The sequence below is a fragment of the Ips typographus genome, linkage group LG13 (assembly GCF_016097725.1).
Source record: "Ips typographus isolate SLU linkage group LG13, UJ_Ityp_2.0, whole genome shotgun sequence".
NCBI lineage: Eukaryota > Metazoa > Arthropoda > Insecta > Coleoptera > Curculionidae > Ips > Ips typographus.
Window position 1 is genome coordinate 4398143 of NC_138434.1, and position 19901 is coordinate 4418043.

The 19901-nt window shown below is 36.6% G+C and overlaps 1 protein-coding gene and 2 long non-coding RNA genes across 6 annotated transcripts in view; 2 read left to right on the forward strand and 1 right to left on the reverse strand.

Annotated features, from left to right (window-relative positions):
• LOC145737349 (uncharacterized) overlaps nt 1-19901 on the forward strand; it is a 164907-nt gene that overhangs the window by 74919 nt on the left and 70087 nt on the right. The gene's annotated exons all lie outside the window — the stretch shown is intronic.
• On the forward strand, nt 653-3185 carry LOC145737169 (uncharacterized). 2 transcript variants are annotated; one of them, XR_014180301.1, is made up of 4 exons: nt 653-2330; nt 2389-2638; nt 2714-2837; nt 2897-3185. It is a non-coding gene; the product is annotated as an uncharacterized LOC145737169 (long non-coding RNA). The 2 variants fall into 2 exon arrangements; XR_014180300.1 differs by having other exon boundaries at nt 2389-2837.
• LOC145737172 (uncharacterized) lies at nt 9252-11858 on the reverse strand. 3 transcript variants are annotated; one of them, XM_081991754.1, is made up of 6 exons: nt 11657-11858; nt 11493-11604; nt 11247-11434; nt 11018-11183; nt 10858-10962; nt 9252-10037 (listed from the first exon to the last, which is right to left on the reverse strand). In XM_081991754.1, the coding sequence occupies exons 2-6, from the start codon at nt 11510-11512 to the stop codon at nt 10019-10021; spliced, it is 498 nt and encodes a 165-aa protein (XP_081847880.1). In that variant the 5' UTR covers nt 11513-11604; nt 11657-11858; the 3' UTR covers nt 9252-10018. The 3 variants fall into 3 exon arrangements, with proteins under 3 accessions (XP_081847880.1, XP_081847879.1, XP_081847878.1); XM_081991753.1 differs by having other exon boundaries at nt 9252-10962; nt 11493-11620; nt 11680-11858; XM_081991752.1 differs by having other exon boundaries at nt 9252-10962.

Genomic DNA, 19901 nt, shown 5'->3' on the forward strand with positions numbered 1-19901 from the left:
GCTCTATGTCCCATTACTTATGGTCCACCCTGTATAATTCCTCAGAAGTAAATGTTGGTTTTGATCTAGGTTGGAAATGAGACTGAAAATAATTTGGCTTTTGTGTAAATTTCGAATGTTTCCCTGGGATGTTGTCTAGGAACGGTTTGTTTAGTCACAACAGACATAGGTATTGGTCTAGGTTGATTTGTATTTCCTCTGGGTTTCCAAACATTTACGTTAGGGTTGTTACGAGGTTTTCCAAATACTTGTTCATTGGTAAAATACCTTTGTGGAGGGGTTGGCTTTGGATTTATAGCAATTGGTTGACTTGGAAATGGCCTTGGTGTAGAAGGTGGTGGTTGGTTTTGAAATATTGGAGTTTGGATGCTTGGCATAGGAATTCCTGATGAAAAATTGTTAAAATTACGATTACCATTCAACACGGGGTGTTTAAATTTGGATTCATTTACGATGGACAGGAAATATTGTAATGCTTCTTCTAGATTACGTGGATTTTTCAGCCGAATAGCTAATTGAATTTGAGTTGGCAAATATTTTTGAAACGTGATAACAACTAAACCTTCAATATTTAGTATTTGAGCTAATTTGTGTTCTTGTGACAGAGTGTTGTCATTATTAATAGAAGAATTAATTAAACTTCTTAAGTATTGACATTTAACGCCAAAACTATATGAGGATTCCTTGGGATGGGGTTTTATTGAATGCAATTCCTGCAAAAGACAATTAAATGACCTTTGGTCAGTAAATGTTTGTTTTAAAATAAATCGAACCTCAGTCGAAGTATTTAATTCCGTTCTGCTTGAAATTATTATCAAAGCTTTTCCTTTTAATTTTCCTTATATCGCTCTAAAAATCAGCTTGGTTAATGTTTGATTAGTTGCATAATGTAATACCACATCATCACAAGCTGCTAAAAAGTTATTAAGCTCGCAAGGTTCACCATTAAAACATGGAATTATGTCCAGAAAAAGACGTACCTCAGAATAATTTATTTCTGACATGATCTCAATTGAATCTGAATGTAAATTTGGTTGCAATTTAATTTTATCTAGTTCAGCAACTAAATTATCTAGGTCTGAATCAGAATCTGAATCAGTAGATTGTGATTGAGTAAAAGGTGGATGTATCAGCTTTCTATACTCTCGATTTTTGCGCACAGTTACTTTAAGTTTATTAAGCATAACATGAGTGTGTCAACGATGACCAAATAACTCTTAATGTAAGGTAGAAAAATAATAAAATTGCATGGAATTAAGGAAGCAATGAAGAAAATCTTACTCTGGTGTGTGTGATGTTCTGGTGTCCCAACACGATGATCTGGTTTGATCACTATTTGGTTGTACCAGCACTGTAATCCTGTGTTTGGCTCACTATTTGGCTATACCAACACTGTGTCCAACACTAACTCAAGATCCCGTTAAAGATTTAAAAATCACCAGTTTATTCACGCACTATCCACAGGCACTATGCGTAAATTTTGTGTACGGGTATCCTACCGACTGCGCCAATTACGTTTTGCTCCAGCAAAGCGGTTCGAAATTGAAGTTTTACTTTTAAGAAATTGACAATGAAACACCCGTTCCCTCAGACAACTCTATTAAAGCAAAAACTGGGTTACAATAATTTGTTACTAACTTTAAGTCTGACAAAATACTGAACACTTTTCCTTCTCCTAGCAAGATTATATATTATTTTAATAGATAAGTTCTGATATTATGCTAAGTATGTAAAGATTAATAGATTAAATATGAATTAAATTCACTGTAAGATTAACTTCACTTAATATCTAACATTACACTACACCTTGTCAACAGATAAGACACGAGATTTGTCATTAAGGCACAAACCACTTTTTATCTCTTTGAAATAAGATCCTTTACCGGTGCATCTTGTAATGATCAGATCAGAGGCGTCTCATAATGGGTAACAATGTAACTCCTCCACCAGTAAAACCGAAGTATACCGAAGTCGCCCTTACGCTCATCCCGATCTCTCATGTCGCTGTTCTGGCCGTGAAACGCGCAAAACAGCGACCGGCCAGAAGGGCGACGGTTCGGAACCGACCCGAAGTCGCTTCGGGCGAGATCGCGACGTCATCCGAATGGCGTTCGGCAGGCCGCGGTTTTGTGGAATTTGTGGAATGCGGACAGCAGGTCATATTTAATAATGGCGGCTTTGTTTACATGTTGATTGGAAATTTACTCAAACTGTTATTGATTTTTATTACTGGACAGTTTTAGACGTAAATCAGAGTTAAATCGATTACTTATAGTTGGGCATGGTTATATTTATCATCAGCCGAGTTTTCCTAAGGAAAGTTGCAACAGGTCAGTGGAATGGTATTATGTAGGACTTATAATTTCAACATTTTCGTTTTTGTTTCAGAAAATCTTTGATAATCTGCCCACACAGCTCATATAGCCAATGTGCATGAAGTATACTGGAACTTTTATTAAGTAACACAATTATTATCAAAGACAGTATTTAATAAAAACCAAATGGAAACCGTTTTTGAAATCTACCTAGTTTTAAATCATCAGAGAGGCAAATACATTTGAAAAAACTGCATCCAGCTTCAGCATATACCTGTTGAGGTATAAATCTAGTTGATTTAGTTACACAATGCTTTAATATGGTAAGTATACATATGTTACATAGTTAATACCTACTTCTCATATTCTCTGTGTACATTTAATTTTTTTGTTTCTAGATTTAGTTAACTCTTACCCAGAGATTTACCAGTATCTGATATAAAGAATAATACTCTTTAAGTATTTGGTATATAGGGACACCCTTGGGGACACCTTAGGTAGTGGTTCAATATGGTTTTCAAGGTAAAGTTGCTACATTTTCTTCTAGTGAATACTTATGATTTGTTTTTATTTGCATACAGGTCATACCAATGTGTAACCAACCAATGTTACCTGCTTTTACGGTATAGTAGGTTTGTATATACGTTCCAATTCTATACATACTTTTCTGTGATAAGGACTTATAATATGTAATATTTTAGTTAACAGTTAAATGAATCTATGAAAATTATATATAGTCTCTATTACCTACACACTAGAAATAAGTAGGCATGTATCACAGTATTGTAAGTTGGTTTAAATGTAATTTATGTCTGGGGTTGTACAACTTTACATTAGAAATTATACTTGTTTTGTAATTTGAAATGTTATATTGTCAACTTAATATTATTGTTGTTAAAAAATTAAGTACAAATACAAATAAATTATTATTTATTAATGGTTGTATTATTTTCCAATAAGCAAACTTAGTTTAGTAAACCGTTTTAAAAAATATGCATATATTTATTATAATGACATACATAATAGGTTCAAAATCAACATCTTATTATTTTTGACAAAATCAAGTTATTGATCATATGTGTATTTAAGGGTGCATGAAAGGTAGGGCTAGGTAATTATTGCTGTGCATATGATAAGCATTCCTGCAAATAAAGACAAATGCTTTTTCAAATATTATCTTGAATGGACAGATTGCAAATATAATCATATATGTACTTTAAAACAGTTATTTTGTTTGTTTACTATTATGAGATTGATATGTAGTGTTTAATGTTTGGTGTGATGGACTGAGTATTACGTATTATAAAAACAATGGTATTACCCTCTGCATTATTTATTTATTTACTACAAACTCTACAGATATAACTATCCAATTACAGAGTAGGCAAAACGAAAAACAAAGACAAAAAAAAAAAAGAAAATACATTTGTTCTAACTACTGCCTATAACTAATTTAATTTAAATTAATTCATTTGTTTCTCTTTTAAATGAGTTAAAGCCTAAACTAAATATATCAATATTATCCTGAATTTGGTTATATAGACTACACATTACATTGATAGGAGAATTGCAATAGTAATTAGTTCTAGTATTATCGACATAGAATGTTGATGGTTTTCTAGTTCTGTAAGTTGAAACACAAAAATTTAATTTAGCCAATAGTTCAGGATCACTTATAAGATTGTGTATTAGTTTATACAAGAAGACAATAGATGCGATTTTTCTACGATTTTCTAGAGGTTTGAGATTATGTGCTTTCATGACATCAATTTTGGGTATATGGATTTCAAACCTACCAGTTTCCTTATAATATATATATCTTAAGAATCTATTTTGCACTCTTTCTATGGTGTATTTATGATTGTTATAATATGGACTCCATACAATTGAACAATATTCCAATATTGGTCTTACATATGAAACATATAACATACGGATACAATTGGTATTCACAAATAATTTACTGTTCCTAACTATAAAACCATACATTTTTAAAGATTTATTTGTTATCTCGTGTATGTGAGACCTAAATGTCAACCGTCAATCAAAAGTCACTCCGAGATCCCGCATCTCCGAAACATGAGCCAGTGCTGTTCCGCCTATTTTGTAGGTGAACTTAGTTAGACTTTTTTTCCTAGAAAACTGAAGTACACAGCTCTTACTAACATTAATATTAAGTTCATTAATAATGGTCCATTTATGTATTTTGGTTAAGTTTTCTTGAAGAATTTGACAATCTCTTTCATCACGTACCCTGGAGTATAATTTCAAATCATCAGTAAACATCAATACTCCACAATTTGTAATCTCATTCACTATACCATTAACAAACATAAGAAAAAGCAAAGGCCCAAGGTTCGAACCTTGAGGAATACCTGAAGTGGTCAAATAATACTTTGACTGAAATCCTTTTAAGACTACCTTTTGTTGCCTATTTCTTAAATATGATTGAAAAAATTTTACTAAGTTCTCATGAAAACAAAATTCGTTCTTCAATTTATTCAATAGTATAGAATGTGACACCTTATCAAAGGCTTTTGCAAAATCAGTGTAGATCACATCGACCTGGTATTTGTTATCTAAGTTTTCAGCAATGTACTGGGTAATATTACACAGATTTGTAGTTGTAGATTTTTTGGCAAGAAATCCATGTTGATACACACTGATTCTGTTGTGTACAAAACTACAAACATATCTGCATATAATGGACTCAAATAACTTGGCAGGACATGATAGTAAGGAAATAGGCCTATAATTCTGCACATCAGATGTTTCTCCTTTTTTGAATATTGGACACACTTTGGTCTCCTTCCATTTTACTGGAAAAGTATTTGTTTTAAGACATTTATTAAACAAAATTCTAAGCGGTTCTGCAAGAAAACCAACCATTCCTTTAAATATATAAGATGGTATGTTATCTGGTCCAGTGGCCTTATTTATTTTAAATTTTTTTATAGCGTCACAGACATCCTCATTGTTGATATCGCTAATATATAGCACTTCAGGTGCCTCGTGCATATGAGAGCTCTCTGGTATATCTGAATTTTCTTTTGTGTAGACTGAACTAAAGTATGCCGCAAATGCATTTGCTATAAATGTTCCATCAGTGTACTCAACGTTATCAAAGCACACCTTATTTGGTATATCAGGCGCCTCTTTTTTACTTTTTATGTACTGCCAGAATGACCGTGAATCCTGGCTAATGTCAGATTGTATTTTATTCAGATCCTGTTTATGTGCTGCGCTAATATCCCTTTTAATTTGGGAGCGTAGTTGGGCATACTCATGGCGAATTTCGGGATTAAATATGCTTTTAATTCTTAACTTTTCTTTTAATTTAATATTTTTGATAATGCTTTTGGTGAAGTATACAGGATATATTTTGGGACAAGGCTTGTTTTTGGGCACGCATATATCAAAAATATTATTTAGTTTTACATAAAAAATGTCGACAGCCAAATTGACATCTTTACAGGTTTCTAAATCGTTCCATTCTGTATTCTAAAACAACTGATACATGGCACAATAATCTGCTTTTCTAAAATTGTAATGACTGACATCGTAATGTACAAGAGGTTTGTCTTTAGTTTTATTGTTATTGAGTAAAACTTCTATCCTTAAAGGTGGATGATGTCGGTCTACTTCCACTAATCCATAAGAGCTCTCACATACATTACAATGATGTGTAGTTATGGCAATGTCTAATATATGATTATTAAAATTCGCTACTCGATTCACTTGTTGACAATCAAAAAAATCAATAAAATTTAGCAACATCTCCACATTATTGTCTGTGTAGTTATTTAAGTAATATTTATTTAAGTCAGCAATATTAAAGTCCCCAAGTATTATAAAATTATTTTGATAAAGAAATTCAAGACTTTCAATATATAAAAAAAAAGTATCTCTGTTATCAGCTGAACAACTAGGTGTAATATCAACAATTAATACATACATGAAACTTAATGAATGAATGAAATTATCTTAATACCTACTAAGTCTATGTCTGGACACACATAATCTAATACCAGTAAAGTGCATTTAAAACATCGTTTTACCGCTATCAGTACACCCCCTCCACGTTTGCTGTCACTTCTATTTCGATTTTTATAAACTTGAAATTCTTTTGGGAACAATTCACTGTCATAGACACTATTTGATAACCAAGTTTCGGTCACAGCTATTGCATCATACTCATTTTCAGTTGAATGCACTGCATTATAAAAGTCTTTTGTTTTGCTATTTAGGCCGCGAACATTCTGGTACACAATTTGAAATGTTAAGTCAGAAACTTCAGTAGATACTAAATTTTCCGCAGTCAGTGAGTTTTCTGTTGGTCCTTTGTCTGCATCTAACATAAAAAAGTTGAGCTTGTGTAATTTGTGTGCTGCTGCATTCGCTTAATTCTTTGAATATAGATGGGACAATTTGGATCTCGAGCTGAGTGATTTCTGTTGGTTAGTTTGTAGCGCTTACAGTTAGGACAGTCATAGGTAGTTACCTCACATTTAGTGTAACTATGTGCTTCCCCACACTTATGACAGCACTCATTTGATGTGCAATACTTTGCAACATGACCAAATAAACAACATTTAAAGCACAATGCAACATTCGTGTATTCCTGGACATATGCTGGACAGAGGTCGAAAGTAAGGTTATTATTCCTAATCAACCATTTAAAAGTGTCAGGTGGTGTCTGAAATATCCAATTTTCTTTTGTTTTGTTTTTACAATCCCTTTTGGTGATAAACTTAAAATGGTTTGCTACATCGGAACCAAAAGTTACTGTCATGTCTGGGTTTTCATTGACAAATTCCTTAATAAAAAATTCCGGTGTATACCCTTTTAGGATTCTAGTAATCATTATCATAAAGTCTGTATTTGAAATCGTCTTAACTTCAATGTTTTTGTCAAAGCTGGCAAGACTAGTTTTTAGTTTCTCTTGCTGAGATGCATTTTGGCATTCAATGATAATGCTTCCAGTTGGTAGTTGTTTTACCCTTTTAAAAGTACCAGGTACATCTGAGGTTTTTATACTATTTTTTAATTCCTGTAAAACAACCTTGGGGTCAGTTTGTCCTTTGATTTTTACTATTGTCTCGTGTTTGGTTTTAGACTGGGGTGGTGTTTTCCATTCAGTGATACTTGCCGGAGATCCAGGGTTGTTACGCGCTGGGACAAACTTTAACATATCGCTAAATGATGGTTTGTCAGGTTTAACGGTTGACTGAGGAGTAGGAGACATACTTGGTGAAGGGCTTTGCAAGTGTAGTGCAGTTCCAACGCCTAATGTTAATTCCCTAATTTGATTTCTCAATTCAAGGTTATTTTTTTCTGTTTGTCCTATTCTGAATGCTAGTGTTGTGACATGTTTATGAATTGTAAATAATGCTGTTTGGACATTTTTAGATTCATTAGGAATATTAGATGTAGTAAACTCTTGAACAATCTGGAGAGAATCAAGTACTGCAATAAGGATATCCTCAGTTGATTGCGCAACATAGTTGCTTTTGGTGTTTTTTTCATTATTCTGGATATGTTGATAGTTTGGCCTTCTTTATTATGTGAAGTATATGAACGATGTTGAGGTTACTATACAGACCACAGACGACAGATGAATTTTATAGGTTATAGGTCACACATTTTTCAGTATGACATGACATACATAAATGTAAACAAAAACAAATATAATGTTTATAATTTGGATTTTTGCCTATTTTTGATTGTGATATAATTGTTTATTGGGATAATTAATATGTGCGGTTTAACCTCTTATGTCAACCAGTTTAAATGTGTATGAGTGGATTTCGTACTTTTGCTCTTAACAAGTACCTATTCGAATATTGTAGACAGGAAGGTTTACTATGCAATTTTGTGTCCTAAATGGGCTAATGCTCATTTTAGTAATTTTTACAAAATAAGTACGGGATACTATAAACATATACCTATAACTAGGAAGTTTATGAGAGCAAACCTAGAAAACGATTATTTTGAATATTAGTAGATATATTTAACATAAACATATTTTGGAAGGCGTTAAAGTTATTTTTATAGACATAATTACTGATGCATATCCTGGGGCACACTCGTAGGAAGAACTATCTTAAAGGATTTCTTGTTGAAGTGTTCCAAACCTCTCAAAAGGCATTGTTTGAGGTATATTCTTGGTGCTAACTTATTTTTCATGTATATAGATACAATTGAACTATACATTTTCCATTACATGATTGTTAGGTATGTCAGAGGAACCCACTAATTTAGATGAAAAATGCCAGGACTTTGTTTTTTTTCTAGTATCTAATTTGCTTTTTAATAACAATTTGAAGTAAGCCCTATCACTTTTTTACCTATGCAAATAAGTAGATATCAATCTTTCTTTTTCGGTGAACAGTCCAGGTACTTAAGTTGAAGCTTGGGTTATTTTTACTGTGAGTGACTCAACTGATCAAACAAAATTTTTAAATATTACAAGAAAATTCAAACATTATTTAAATATATTATAAAATACTTTATTATCACATACAAATAAACTATAAAATTAATTAAAATGGATGAGCAAATAAACAAATAAAACATGTATGACATAATATAATGTATTAAATATTTAACAAAAATGAAACAAAAAACAAAGAAAAAAAAATGTGCCTTACGGCATAATGTCCGAATTTCTCAGTATATGATCAAATGATCATATTTATTCACCCAGTAATGTCATACATAATAACAGTTGACTTAAATTTGAAGTTAAAAATTTTGCAAATATAATCTAAATATTTAAATGATATTAATAATTACAGTGCCAAAATAATAAGAAAGCTGACTGATAACTATATGTATTACACTACTTTGGCTCATTCCTATGTACATCAATTTAAAAATCGTTGTACATAGGGGACACATGCAAAGTATTATTTATTGAAACCGCAACCAAACAACAAAAACATATGTATAACTAGAAAGTCATTTGACCAAGGAATATAATTAGAAACAAAAATAAATATTCTAACCAAAATCCAAAAACATATTGAAAAAAAATGCCTTACGGCAAAATGTCCGAATTTCTCACTATATGATCAAAATGATCATATATTTATTCACCCAGTAATGTGATACATAATAACTGTTGAATATTTGATGTTAAAAATTTTGAAAATATAATCTAAATATTTAAATGATATTAATAATTACAGTGCCAAAATAATAAGAAATAAGCTGCATAATTATATGTATTATACTACTTTGGCTCATTCCTATGTACGTCAATTTAAAAATTGTTGTACATAGGGGACACAAACATTTTTTGAAACCACCCAAACTACAAAAATATATGTATATATCAAATTTACCAGGAATTAATGATAAACATAACATAAATAGTAAAATCCTAACCAAAAATACAAAACTAAAAAGATTTTCTTACTTACAAATACAGTGCAATGGGCTGCCTATCTCTATGCAAATCTCCTCGACACACAGCGCATCGTGGAGATTGTGCATTGAATAAAATCGCAGTACACATTGAGCAAAGTGCATGACCACACTCAATGACATACTGGATTCTATTAGATAGGCATACCTTACACTGTAGTTCCGGAGTCATATCCTCGTCGTCGTAGGGTGTGGCTTCTAAGGCTGGAACCCATGGGTCAACACTAGGCAGTTCATCCGGTTCGTCGTCATCTCGTAAGGCGGCGAAAAATCTTTCAATTTGGGCGGGTATTTCTGGAAAATTAAAATTGTGAATCGGACTTGGAGGATTATTCAAGTTGGGGGAAAGAGGCTCGCGACGGGGTGAATCGGGGAGATAAAAAGGAGATGGGGATCTTAAAGGTTCATCAGGATTTAGGTCGGGATCGGGATTAAGTATTTCAGGAGGAGGACTGGGTGGAGGAATAATTGGGTCGGGAGGAAGAGGCTCGCGACGGGGTGAATCGGGGAGATAAAAAGGAGATGGGGATCTTGAAGGTTCATCAGGATTTAGGTCGGGATTGGGATTATGGGTTCAGCTGGAACTGGATTAGGATGAACGACGGGTCGTTGGAAAGGAGCTAGAGGGGGAGGTTCATTTAAAAAGGGGGCAAAGGGAGGGGGATTATTTAGGATTTGAGGGAGATTTGGCCGTAGGAAAGGAGCTAGAGGGGGAGGTTCATTTAAAAAGGGGGCAAGAGGAGGGGGATTATTTAGGATTTGGTAATGGTTTTGAGGGACATTTGGGTGTTGGAAAGGGACAAGAGGCGGAGGATTATCTAGGATTTGGTAACGGTTTTGAGGGACATTTGGGTGTTGGAAAGGGACAAGAGGCGGAGGATTATCTAGGATTTGGTAATGGTTTTGAGGGACATTTGGGTGTTGGAAAGGGACAAGAGGCGGAGGATTATCTAGGATTTGGTAATGGTTTTGAGGGACATTTGGGTGTTGGAAAGGGACAAGAGGCGGAGGATTATCTAGGATTTGGTAATGGTTTTGAGGGACATTTGGGCGTTGGAGAGGGACAAGAAGCGGAAGTTGATTAGGAATAGGGTTATTAAATAATTGATGATACAAATCCACTAATTGCTGTCCTGCTTCTTCGATGTCAGCGGCTTCATCCACGTTATTCCACATTTGTAGCTGTCCCTCCATGCCTTGTACAAAGTGTACCGCTTGCCTAAACAGTGCATTTTTTAATATTTTTATTCCTTTTAAAATATAACTAAAGGTACTTCAAAAAATCTCCAGTTGTAAAACGTCCATCGGCCAATTTGTCCCATGCCTGCCTTATCCGTGCGTCGAAAATGACATTCTTCCTGGCAACCCTGAATACTTGCGGATGTCGCTCCAATTGACCTAGCTCCAAAGTGGCGATATCTTGAACATCGATTAGGACTTCTAAATTACAAAAATATGCTGAATGTATACCAGAAATGTGAAAAACATTGTATTCAAAAATACCTATCAAGTCCCAGACACCAGGATGTCTCACCAGCTTAATGTTTAGTCGCCTGTGGTAAGCCTCCATCACTTTGTTCGTCCGATGCCTCTGTCCGTAAACGCTGAAATGTTGGGGGGGTGACTCGTCCAATCCACTGTCGTCTGATGTAGTTCCTGAATTCGCCGAAAATTGGTTCCCGTTCCCGATCCTAATAACAGATAAAATTGTAAGTAGCTCTTTATCAATATCCGTTATATGGGCAGAACCTGTAACAAATTAAGTGCATCTATAATCCTGTCCGCATGTAGAAGTGCCAACGCGTAGTGCTTCCTCAGGTAAACTTTATGGGCTGCCTCCTCTTGAATTGCCGGGTTACACCTAGTTCCTAATTTTTCTACAAACAGCAAATAATGACACCATTTATGCATACCTGGCAATAATGAAAAAAACAACCTTGTAGAGTCACATCTGGATATCTTGCCTTCACTGATTCGTATAGTCCCACTTCATAGTCCGTAACGACAGTCCCTCGGATGCAGGTTGGAAAGGTCCTCGCGATGTAGTCAAATACTGCGTCATAGAGTGTCCTGGTCCGGTTGGCCATGAATACATGGACCAAGGGAAATGCCGATTTAAAAAACAGAAAATACTCAATAATAAAAGGTTTATGAAGTAGACACTAGGCCATCAGATAATACAGTATAATTATATATTAACTATATTTTACTTCAGAAATTAAAGGATTTAAAAGTTGCTTTTCTATGATCACAAGATCAAAATTAATATTATTTTTTTGTTTAAAATCTTTAAATTAGTTTTAAATCTATCAAAGTGATAAAAAAAGTTCAATAAGTTATTAAATGTTATAATATGGAATAGTCAAAGTGAATCAGTTCAATTCATCAGTTACCTTGCACTGTGTAAAAAAGTGCTAATACATTACATTTACTGTACTGTAAAGGAAAAATATAAGCAATAAAGTAACATATTATATTTACCTGATGTGGTGTGGCAGACAGTTGTTTGACTAAGAATTTGTACCACCACTGGCTTTGTTGCTATTTGATAAAACAATGAACATGGCACAAACAGACGACACAAATCATATTCATGGTAAGTTGTTCATAATCAATAAAATCAATCATAAAAAAATAAAATATTTAACCAAGAATTTTATATCTACCAAAAAATTTTCTGTATGACAATGACAACATAACATGCCAGTGTGCTTATCTGTGAGTCTTGTAATACAGTGTATATTCCATGAAATTGATATCACAATATTATTCAGCCTTGTTGGGATATTAACATTTAGAATGTGACAAAAAATTGTATTTTATTATTTTTACCAGAATGCTGTTCAGTAATTTTTGATTTTTTTGATTTCATACAGAAAATTTTGTTTTTTTAAATTTTAAGAGTTATGTCACATTTCAAGCAAAAGGTGAGTAATATTTTAGTAATATTATTATTAAACACAATTCAATTTAAAAAACTTAATGAAACTTACATGGTCCATGCATGTTCCAAAAATGGTTAGTATCTGGGAAAATCTTGGTCTTTTCGGTACAGCTTTAAAGGTGCCATCTATAAAGATGTATTGGGAGTCCACGAAGTTCTGTAGAAAGTCGGCGTTTCCAAATATAATAGCTTCAGCGTCTCCAGCATTCACAGATCCTGAAAAAAACAAACCACTAGCACAGTTGCTGTATCTAGGTCACTCAGCTGTATTCAAAATCTGGGACAAGTCCGCTAGCGCTTGGGGAATGTGTGGTGTGTTAATCTGCCGCCATCTCCTCATTCACACTGATGGAGTTGAATGTCACCAATTCAGCTCCTTCGACATTGCTGCAAGAAAAATCAGATTATTACTATTTTTTTTTTCTTTATTTATAATATAAAAATATATTTTATGTACACCTACTTTAAGGAAATTCTATCATAAATGTTCTTGAGGTTTCCTCTCTCCACAGTACAGGCATTTCTTAGCTGAGTCCTCAAAAGTTAGGCTGCTGCTGCTCCGTCGACTCTTGGATGCTTGTGGTGGGGATTGATGTCCTGGAATTCTCCTTCGCCTTGTACTTTTCCTGAAGCTGAACATCCAGTGTGAGGGTATTGGCTACAGGTGTAGTACCTATACAAAGAAAACAATGGTTAATTTAATAATAGTTTGTGGGGGTTTTACGATTCTGAACCAATATTTGAGTACTCACCGATTACCATTATGATTTGCTCGTAATTTGTAGAAGTAGTCGTTATGGCAAAACCTTGGTCGCTTCCTCCTTGCTGGTTCCATGGCTCTGGGGGGATTCCTGAATCTAACTGAAAAAAAATCTAGACAACAAATTATTAACAAATAAAAATAAAATTTCGATAAAATTCGATTAAATAGACTCTTTGTAAAAAAATAATAATCGCAAATCGTGTGGAATCGCTTTCAGATCGAAATCGTTGAGCAAAAAATTTCTCTCAACAAAATGTGGCTTGGATGGTAATGGATAAAAAATCTATCACATCTATAAAGCTCGACAATTCGGAAAGAAATGATCTATCCGTTTCCGTTACTTCAAACTGCAGGTCTTTTTTCTCCTACTCCTGCTGGATGCTTGGGGCAAAAAACCTGAAGTTAGTTACTTCTGGAAATGTTACCTTAAAAGGGAATAGGGAATATGCATTCATAACCAAATGAACTAACAATAGAAAAATAAGATTTCAGGTATCAGAAAAAAAAACAGTTCGCTTCCATTAGTGATTTTTGTATTAAAAATTGTCCCATAATTTTCTAATAATTGATTTGGTGTTATGAATTCAATCATTTTTGAAATTGATGACGTTTTCCATTGATATGTTTATAGCGAAACTCGTATTGTGCTGCATTGTTTTAATGAAATTGTATAGAGCAGGACGGAAATACTCTAAACGATCACCAATAGAAAATGCTATTAGATTCGAGAGAAGAAAAATTAAAAAACAAGGATGCAAGCATGCAAGAAATTAGTAGGCTTTCTCTCCGATCATTTTTTAGGTGTCGGAATTGGAGTTTGGAGGGTGCTTTTAGCAATTAGCCGGTGCAAATTGTTTTTATTGCCGGTTGCCGGTATAAACCGGAGTATACAACGTATGACGTCAGCAAATACATATATTTTTATTTTTAAGTTCATAACTTTATAGTAGCCGTTTCGTGAACGTAATGTAATTAATAATAGTCACTCTTCTGCCGTATTATACTTTGGCAAGTAGGGCATAAAAAAAATAGTCGCTACTGTACTATTAACTATTAATTCACAGTTTTGCTACGCTTGGCATTTAATACTTGGTCTCGATAATTTTTCTTCTAAAAAGTTTATTTGTCGTACATTTTGTCGTTTTTGACATATTTACCATTAAAAATTGAAATTTTTAGTATTTGGAAGGCCGTAGCAGGTAAACGGTTGATATTAGCACAAAACGGCTTGCATATGTTTCTACCTTACTTTTATGAACATTTGTCAAATTTTGCAGTATGACCTTTAGTATACACCAGAAATAGTTAAGATATGAACATGCAAGCCATTTTGTTCTAACTCAGGAGCTCTGCTTAGGAGCTGCGATATTCCAAAATGTAAAAATGTCATTTTTTATACGTCAATATCTCGAAAACTGTTGCAGGTAGATATACATATTGTTACGATTTTCCCGTGGGTTCACACAAAGTCAATTTAACTCAACAATTAATAACTTTATTTACACTTTAAAACACTCCGTACAATAATTAACTCAGCTATTAAAACACTACTACAATTCCACAACTATTTCACTATTTAAACTTTACCGCGTTCTCAAATTCACTACTACTGCGGTCGAGACCGCGTCTTTTATATTCGCAAACCACGTTCTAGAATGACCGCGAAACGCTTCGCGGGTTGCCTTGATCATTCAAGAATCTTCCAGGTAAACTCGGTTCCTAACTGTGGCCTACTTTAATACGCGCCCGGCCAGATATTGCGGCGCATTGGTTTCATCCCGAGGCGAGCGCTCGTTAAGAAGTATCGAGCATAGTAGGCCCAGACCGTAACACTGCCCCCCTCTTAAAGCTGATCGTCCCGATCCGCTTCATCTAATCCCTGGTATTTCTTGAGTCTGTCCAGATGGACAATTTTCATCTTGCCTTTGGGGCTGTGTTGGACTCTGTACACCACGTCGTTTAACCTTTTTACCACATTGTAAGGTCCCTCCCAAACAGGTGTTAATTTCGGTGATTTGCCTTTCTTCCTCTGAGGGTTAAACAACCAAACTTTATCATCCTTCTGGAACCCTCCCGAATTGGCCCTCAGATCATAACGAGCTTTCATCTTATCGCTAGCTAGATTCAAACTTCCCCTGACCAGATCATGGATGTTCAGTAATCTGTCTTGCAACTCGTCAACGTAGTTCTCAATGTTCGTGCTTTGGCCTGTTGGAGATCCGAACACCACATCACATGGAAGTCGCAGTTCTCGACCAAACAGAACTTTAGATGGTGACTGTCCCGTTGAGTTGTGGACTGCTGCTCTATAAGCCATCAAGAAGAGCGGAATATGCTGGTCCCAATCTTTCTGATGCTGATCAACAACCTTTGAGAGATGTTGCTCTATGGTCTTATTAAATCTCTCGACCATGCCATCCGACTGAGGATGAAGCGGCGTTGTTCGGGTCTTCCTAATGCCTAGCAGGTCACAGAGCCTCTGAAAGAGCTTGGACTCAAAGTTTCGTCCCTGATCAGAGTGTAACTTCAACGGCACACCAAATCTACTGAAGACATTTTCGACGAGAATATCAGCGACTGTGCTGGCTTCTTGATTTGGAATCGCAAACACCTCAGGCCATTTGCTAAAGTAATCCATGGCAACAAGAATGTACTTGTTGCCTCTGTTGGTCTCAGGAAAAGGCCCAGCAACGTCTATGGCTAAACGTTCGAACGGTAATCCTACGTTGTACTGCTTCATAGGCCCCCGGGATCTCGTCTGTGGTCCGTGGCTAGCTGCACAAATGGAACATTGTCGACACCATGATTTCACGTCTTGGCAGTAGTTCACCCAGTAAAAGCGTTGCCGGATTTTGTCCAAAGTCTTATTTACTCCCAAATGAGCACCAGTCTTTCCATTGTGCATTTCCTCCAGTACGTGGTCGACCCTTCCTCTGGGAACTACCAGCTGCTTCCTTATCTCTTTTCCATCGGCACTCTCCCAAGCTCTTTTTAGCAAGCCGCCTTCAACCACAAGCGAGTCCCACTGAGCCCAAAGTGCTTTGAACGTCAGGCCTTTGCTAGAGATTTCTTGCCATGTCGGTCTTGGCTCGCTTTGTTCCTTTCTCAACAACAATGGGCCTATGTCGCTGTCTTCTAGTTGATCCTTCCTAATCTCATCGGGACTCCATTCATCATCGGTCTTCAGCTGAACCATTCTGATGGGCACAACGCCTTCACGTTGTTCCGCTTTCTGGCAATGTTTGCATTCTTCGGCGCAAGGTCTTCTTGATAGAGCATCTGCGTTATTATGCAGCTTTCCGGGTCGATGCTTGATGTTGAAATTATACTGCTGGAGTTTTTCAAGCCATCTTGCTACTTGTCCTTCCGGTTGTTTCATTCCGAGGAGCCACTTGAGTGCCGCATGGTCAGTCCTTATCAAAAATTCCTGTCCGTACAAGTACTTGTGAAAGTGATCGACTGATTTTACTATTGCCAGTAGCTCTTTTCTCGTTACACAGTAGTTCCGTTCTGCTTTGGTAAGTTTCCTACTGAAGTATTCTATGACATGTTCTTCTCCGTTTTGGACTTGAGACAACACAGCTCCAATACCAGAATTACTGGCATCTGTGTCTAAAATGAACTTTCCTTTTGGTTCTGGATAACTGAGGATGGGACTGGAGCAAAGTGATGCCTTTAACCTTCTGAACGCCTGATCACATTGGGTATTCCAACAGTAGGGTGTTTTGTCCTCAGTAAGTTGATGTAGCGGAGCTGCGATGTTGGCAAATCCTTCCACAAACCGTCTGTAGTAGGTGGCAAGTCCTAGAAAGCTTCTGAGTTCGTGTTTATCCTTTGGTACTGGCCATTCTCTAATTGCTTGGATCTTCTTGTCGTCCGTCTGGATTCCGTCGACCGTCACCACATGCCCAAGGAATTCGACTTGCTTTTGGAAGAACCAACACTTTTTGGCGTTCAATCGAAGATGGGCACCACCTATTCTAGCAAATACTTCTTGCAAGTTGTCCAGATGTTCTTCAAAAGTTTTTCCCATCACCATGATATCGTCCAGATAAACCAAGCAAGTCTTCCAGTTAAGGCCACGAAGCACAATTTCCATTAGTCTTTCAAACGTAGCAGGAGCATTACAAAGTCCGAAGGGCATCACATTGAATTGGTACAGCCCATTTCCAGCAGAAAAAGCAGTCTTCTCCTTATCTTGCTCCTCAATGCCAACTTGCCAGTACCCACTCTTCAAATCTAAAGTGGAAAACCAACAGGATCCTGCCAAAGTCGTCAGTGTATCGTCGATACGGGGAAGTGGATAGCTGTCCTTTTTGGTCACGTCATTCAGTTTTCGGTAATCTACACAAAATCTGCTTGATCCATCTTTCTTAGTGACCAGAACAACAGGTGATGACCAAGGGCTGCAGGATTCTTCTATAACTCCGTCGTCAAGCATCCTGTCCACTAATTCCTGCACTTCCTGTTGTTTGGCTATTGGTAGTCTCCTAGGTGGTTGTCGAATTGGTTGTGCATTGCCGGTGTTAATTCGGTGTTTTACAATGGTAGTTTTTCCCATATTGTTCGGTGTTCCAAATATGCTACCATGGTCCAAAATCAGTTTCCGAGCCTTCTTCAGTTGTGGTGTTGACAGATGTTTCCAGGTCTTTTCAAGTTCATTTAAGAGCTTGTTTTCCCCCAACTGCTCCTCCTGTTCTGGTAACCCATCGCAATTGGTTATTTTGACTACAGGCTCGAATACCGCAATAATTTCGCCTTTGTTGATTTTTACGTCGTCTGAAAAAAATGTTTGCAACTCTTATTGGGACTTCACTTCCTCCATTTACAAGTGATTTCCCAATGAGGCATCTTCCTGGTCGGTCCGGGTTTCGTACAAGTCCAACACAGCTCCCAGAATTCTGCTCCAATTGTCCAATAATTATTTGCTCGGAATTTCCGCTTATTTTTACTGTCTGAGATGCCAAAACCTTAATGGGTGACTCACAGCGGTGACTGGTTGACAGGATGAACTCTTCACTTCCAAACCTTAGGATATTTTGTTCGGGATCAAAAGAAAATCCATGTTGACGAATCAGGTCCATTCCCAGAATAAATTCATCTTCAATATCCGCTACTAGCACAGTGTGGTAAAACGTAATCCTTCCAAGGCAAATCTTGACTGTTATTTCTCCTAAAACTTTAGCCGATTCTCCAGTCACAGTGCGCAGGAGAATACTTCTTCGTAAAGGCTTAACTTGACTTTTATCCACAAGGTTTGACCGGATCAAAGATACTGCCGCACCGGTATCCAAAGTAAAAGTAACGTTCATCGCATCCACCTTTCCATCTACGTTCAGGCTTCCCATTGATCTACCCAGGCTTCTGATGGAGATAATTCTGGGGGCTTTGTTTTCGCTAGTCAACATTCGCCCCGTAATGTTGACTAGTGGGAGTTTTCCTGGTCCCTTCTGGATGGTTGTACGTCCCTCGTTGGAGAGCGGGACGGTATCCTTACTCGACAATCTCGTTTAATATGTCCCGTACGTCCGCATCGATAACACTCCACTCTAGTGATCGGGCGTGACCGTTCTAACTGTGTGGACTGGCCATTTGCTAATGCTGCCATTTGTTGCACTATTTGGCCGAACATTGATTTAATTTCATTCATTGGTGTAGCAGCATGATCGGCTGGCGGTTCTCTCTCCTCTTGAATAGTCACGGCCCTGATCCTTGGCTTTAAGTCATTGCACGCAGCTTCAACTTCCAGCGCTCGAACTAGTAATTCGCTGCTGTTGCTTCCTTTGAACATCTTCAGCATTTTCTTTACTTCCAGATCTCGAATCCCATCTACAAAACACTGTGCCACAAGTTCTTCTTGGATTTCATCCGGGACGGCTGGATAAGCCAGATGCACAAGGCGACGAATTTCGGCCTCAAACTCTTGTAAATTTTCACCAGTTTTCTGCAGTCTTGCCTTTAATTGTGTTTGGTACACTCCTTTCCTATGCTGATCCCCATAACGTCGTTCTAATGCAGCTACTAATGCGTCATAGTTGCTTTGTTGGGCGATAGGCAGAGTCTGTAACAGCTCCAATGCAGGTCCTCGTAATGCCACCACCAGTGCTACAGCCTTTTCCTCGTTACTCCATCTATTTGCATTTGCAGCGGCCTCAAATTGGAGTTGGTACGTTGCCCATGAAGTTTGACCGTCGTATGTGGGAGGCTTGATCTTGTTGAGCCCGTTTCCGGTGATCACTGTAGAGCTGGCTCCTCTGCTGTCAATTTTCTGCTCTAAGTCACGTAACTTTATCTCGACATCATTCTGGATTTTATTAATGTCCTCCCGAACATCGTTCTGAATTTTATTCATGTCCTCCCGAACATCGTCTAATTTTACCTGAACGTCATACTCCATCTTTTTGAGACTATGGGATACATACTCTTGGATTTCTGTTTTGGTCCCCGCTAG